This window comes from Zalophus californianus, chromosome 2, assembly GCF_009762305.2.
Source record: "Zalophus californianus isolate mZalCal1 chromosome 2, mZalCal1.pri.v2, whole genome shotgun sequence".
Lineage (NCBI taxonomy): Eukaryota > Metazoa > Chordata > Mammalia > Carnivora > Otariidae > Zalophus > Zalophus californianus.
The window spans coordinates 88,200,290-88,202,798 of NC_045596.1; the positions used below are offsets into that span (position 1 = coordinate 88,200,290).

A 2,509-nucleotide genomic window follows, 5' to 3' on the forward strand; every position below is an offset into this window, starting at 1 on the left:
AGCCTTGAAGTCTGTTATCAAGAACAGGAATTGCTCTGATGCACTTGTTTGAGCAATTGATGTGAAACACATCATCTTATTTGCAAAAAGAAAAAAAGTGTAATGCTCATAGACCTATCTAAAGCAAGGAAATAGTACTCCTGCCTACAGTGGTCTCAGTTTGAATTCTGCTGCATTTGTAACCAATTATGTAATGAGAATCTATTAATTTATAATGCATAAGTAATCCCTCCTTACCAGTGCTAGAAATGAAATATCTACTAAAAGTTGCAGTCATTGAGGAAGAAAATATTATGCCAGTAAATGTGACAGAACATCATATGTCATGCAAAACAACCTATTTTAAATCCCCTTTACCCAGACACATTAAAATAACAACAACAAATCCAATCCGTTTCTAATGAGAGATTATCCCCTTGCTAGAATCAAACATCTAGTAAGTAAAACTGTTCTTTAGAATTTTGTTTTTACAGATGTGTTAATTTGGGTCTTCTGAGGAGTATGGGTCCCCTGAGAAGCATGCATCAAGGTTGTATTAGATGTGTATGGTATGAAGGAGGGCACTTGTTGGGTTGAACACTGGGTATTATATGTAAGTGATGAATCATTAAATCCTACTCCTGACACCCGGCCCGCTTTGGGCCGCTCCGGCCGGTGCTTTGCCCCGGCTTCGCAGTGCGCTCGGCCAACCGCCTCTAGGAGCGCCCAGCCGAACGCCCCGGGAGCCGGCGGGCGGCGGCCCTTGCCGGGGGCCCTCCAGCGGGCCCAGGGAGTGAGTGGGGCAGCATTTCCTTCTCCCACTGCTGCTGAGATGGCGGAGATTAGTCGAATTCAGTATGAAATGGAATACACCGAAGGTATTAGTCAGCAGATGAGGGTCCCGGAGAAATTAAAGGTAGCACCACCAAATGCTGACCTGGAACAAGGATTCCAAGAAGGAGTTCCAAACGCTAGTGTCATTATGCAGGTTCCAGAGAGGATTGTTGTAGCAGGAAATAATGAAGACATTCCATTTTCAAGACCAGCAGATCTTGACCTTATTCAGTCAACTCCCTTTAAACCTCTGGCACTAAAAACACCACCTCGTGTACTTACATTAAGTGAAAGACCACTAGATTTTCTGGATTTAGAAAGACCTCCTCCAACCCCTCAAAATGAAGAAATCCGTGCAGTTGGCAGGCTAAAAAGAGAGCGCTCTATGAGTGAAAATGCTGTTCGCCAAAACGGACAGCTGGTCAGAGCTGACTCCATTGTGACACCATCGCCACAACAGGTTCGGGTCTGTCCTCCCCAAATGTTACCTGAAGATGGAGCTAATCTTTCCTCTGCTCGAGGCATTTTGTCGCTTATCCAGTCTTCCACCCGTAGGGCTTACCAGCAGATCTTGGATGTGCTGGATGAAAATCGCAGTGTGAGAAGACAAAATGAAATACGTTGTGAAAGACCTGTGTTGCGTGGTGGGTCTGCTGCCGCCACTTCTAATCCTCATCATGACAACGTCAGGCATGGCATGTCACATATAGATACAACAATTGAAGGAACTTCAGACGACATGACTGCTGTAGATGCAGCTTCGTTAAGAGGGCAGATAATCAAACTAAATAGACGTCTACAACTTCTAGAAGAGGAGAACAAAGAGCGTGCTAAAAGAGAAATGGTCATGTATTCAATTACTGTAGCGTTCTGGCTGCTTAATAGCTGGCTCTGGTTTCGCCGCTAGAGGTAACCTCAGCTCTCAAAAATATTGTCTCAACAGCTGCAAATATAAAGAATTTGCAAACTTAAAAAAAAAAAATCCTACTCCTGAAACCAATATTACACTATATGTTAACTAACTAGAATTTAAATAAAAATTGGAAAGAAAAAAAAAGATTAAAACAAAACAAAAAGCCTCTCAGGTGGTTCCCATTGATCTGCACCTCCTGCTGTTCATACCCTGTGTCACCCTCAGGTGGGCTGGCCAAGTGACTTGCTTTTAATCAATAGATTATGGAAAAGTGATGGGATATAATTTCTGTGATTAAGCTACAAAATGTTGTGACTTCCATCTTGCTAAAAGACTCTCACCTCTCTCTCTGATTAAATGAGCCATCATGATGGGAAGACTCATGAAGCAGAGGACTAAGGGAGGCCTCCAGCCAACAGTCAGCAAGGAAGAGGCCCTCAGTAGAACAGCCCACAGAAGCTAAATCTTGCTGGTCTTCCTGTAGTCAAACTTCAGAAGAGACCCAAGCCCTGGCTGGCACCTGATTGTGGCCATGTGAGAGACCTTGAAGCAAAAAACCTGCCTAAGCCATGCCCATATTCCGGTCCCACAGTAACTGTGAGAAAATAAGTGCATGTTGTTGAAAGATGCTAAGTTTGGGGATCATTTGTTACACAGCAATAGATAACTAATATATTATGCAGGTAATATATTGGGGAAGGAAGCAGAAGAAGGCAAGGAGAGCCCTCTTAACCGTGGTGCAGGACTGAACCCTAATAAAGGATAAAGAGAAGAAAGGAGTAA

At 43.5% G+C, this 2,509-nt stretch overlaps 1 protein-coding gene across 3 annotated transcripts; it reads left to right on the plus strand.

The window, feature by feature from the left end:
* The first annotated feature begins 637 nt into the window (after positions 1-637).
* LOC113924818 (mitochondrial fission factor-like) lies at positions 638-1,795 on the plus strand. 3 transcript variants are annotated; one of them, XM_027599079.2, is made up of 2 exons: positions 733-1,251; positions 1,411-1,795. In XM_027599079.2, the coding sequence occupies exons 1-2, from the start codon at positions 812-814 to the stop codon at positions 1,718-1,720; spliced, it is 750 nt and encodes a 249-aa protein (XP_027454880.1). In that variant the 5' UTR covers positions 733-811; the 3' UTR covers positions 1,721-1,795. The 3 variants fall into 3 exon arrangements, with proteins under 3 accessions (XP_027454882.1, XP_027454880.1, XP_027454879.1); XM_027599078.2 differs by having other exon boundaries at positions 734-1,409; positions 1,443-1,795; XM_027599081.1 differs by having other exon boundaries at positions 638-1,795.
* Positions 1,796-2,509: the final 714 nt, after the last annotated feature.